The sequence below is a fragment of the Geospiza fortis genome, unplaced genomic scaffold (genome assembly GCF_000277835.1).
Source record: "Geospiza fortis unplaced genomic scaffold, GeoFor_1.0 scaffold450, whole genome shotgun sequence".
NCBI lineage: Eukaryota > Metazoa > Chordata > Aves > Passeriformes > Thraupidae > Geospiza > Geospiza fortis.
The window spans coordinates 1904321-1905460 of record NW_005054416.1 but is presented as its reverse complement, the minus strand read 5'-3'; the positions used below and the strand labels follow the sequence as shown (position 1 = coordinate 1905460).

The window sequence follows — 1140 nt, the reverse complement described above, 5'->3', positions numbered from 1 at the left end:
GGGCTGTTCCCTGCCATGTGCTGCTCCTAGGGCAGGGTTTAAACCCAGCTCTTGATGTAGGGCTGGGTGCACCTTTCCCACTGCCACTTCTCCACACCTGACTGACTGTGTGGCACAGGCCTTGTGTGTGAGCTCCCATCGGGGCTGTATCCATGTGCCTCTCCCCAGGGATAGGAAGGGCTGTGAGAGGGAATGGTGGAGTGGAGAAGCAGCTGCAGCTTCACTTTTACTCCATTTGCTTTTCCCTCCCACTGTGTTTGTTTGGCAGTGGATGACTCCTTCATAGTTTCCTTCAAAATTCTTTTCCCTTAAGGTTATCCAGAAGGAGGAGTGGTGTCAAGCTGCAGTCTCCCAGCCTGAACTCCCAGCAGTGCCTGAGCCAGGAGCAGCCCCAGAGCCCTGGCTGTGAGGGGCAGGATGTGTCTGTGCCCAGCTGTGCTCCGGGATCTCAGGCTGGCATCACACCCCAGCTCCCAGCTCTGCCCGGGAAGCAGACTGAGGAATCACGTGTTCCCATGGCAGATTTAGATTGCCAGGAGTGTCCCCAGGCTGCTGGTGGGGGTGATGCCGCCCCTCTAGCAGTTTTGGGGGAGCAGCTGCCTGAGGTGGAGGCAGCAGCCAGGCTCCAGGACATCCCTGGCATCCCTGGGATCCCGGCTGAACAGCCAGGAAGGGATGGGGAGCAGGACCCCAGGAGAGCCAGCACCTCCACTCCCAAGGCTGCTCAGAATGGTGATCCTGCTGCACTCCAAGGAGATGGATGTCCTCAGGGCCTCGAGGCACTGCTCTTCCAGGACTCCCCCAGTAAAAGTGCGGCACAGAAATCCAGGACGCGCCGCCGGAGCGGGCTGGGCGCCCCCCGCAAGAGCCACAGGGCTTCCCTGGCAGAAAAGTGCTCCCTGGCCAGCAGGAGGGAGAACATGATCCGGAGATCCGTCAGCAGGGCCAGGAAGGCAGCAGCTCGAGAATCCTCCTCGGCCTCCAGCAGAGTGAGCTGTGAGTCCCTGTGCTGCTTCCATGTGGGAATGGAGCGGTGTGGAGAGGCTCGGCCCTGCCTCCAGCTCCCCCCAAGTCTCCTGTCCTTGTGAGCTCCTGGAGTGCAGCTTCAAACCAGGGTGTTGCTGCAGCAGGGGGAGTTGG

General features: G+C 60.6%; 1 protein-coding gene across 1 annotated transcript in view; it reads left to right on the top strand.

Moving 5' to 3' along the window:
• The window catches only part of LOC102033681 (inner centromere protein-like), a 10368-nt gene that overhangs the window by 1172 nt on the left and 8056 nt on the right, over positions 1-1140 (top strand). The window contains exon 3 of the mRNA XM_031061557.1: positions 314-996. Coding sequence (XP_030917417.1) covers positions 314-996 — 683 coding nt within the window. The remainder of the gene's footprint in view (positions 1-313; positions 997-1140) is intronic.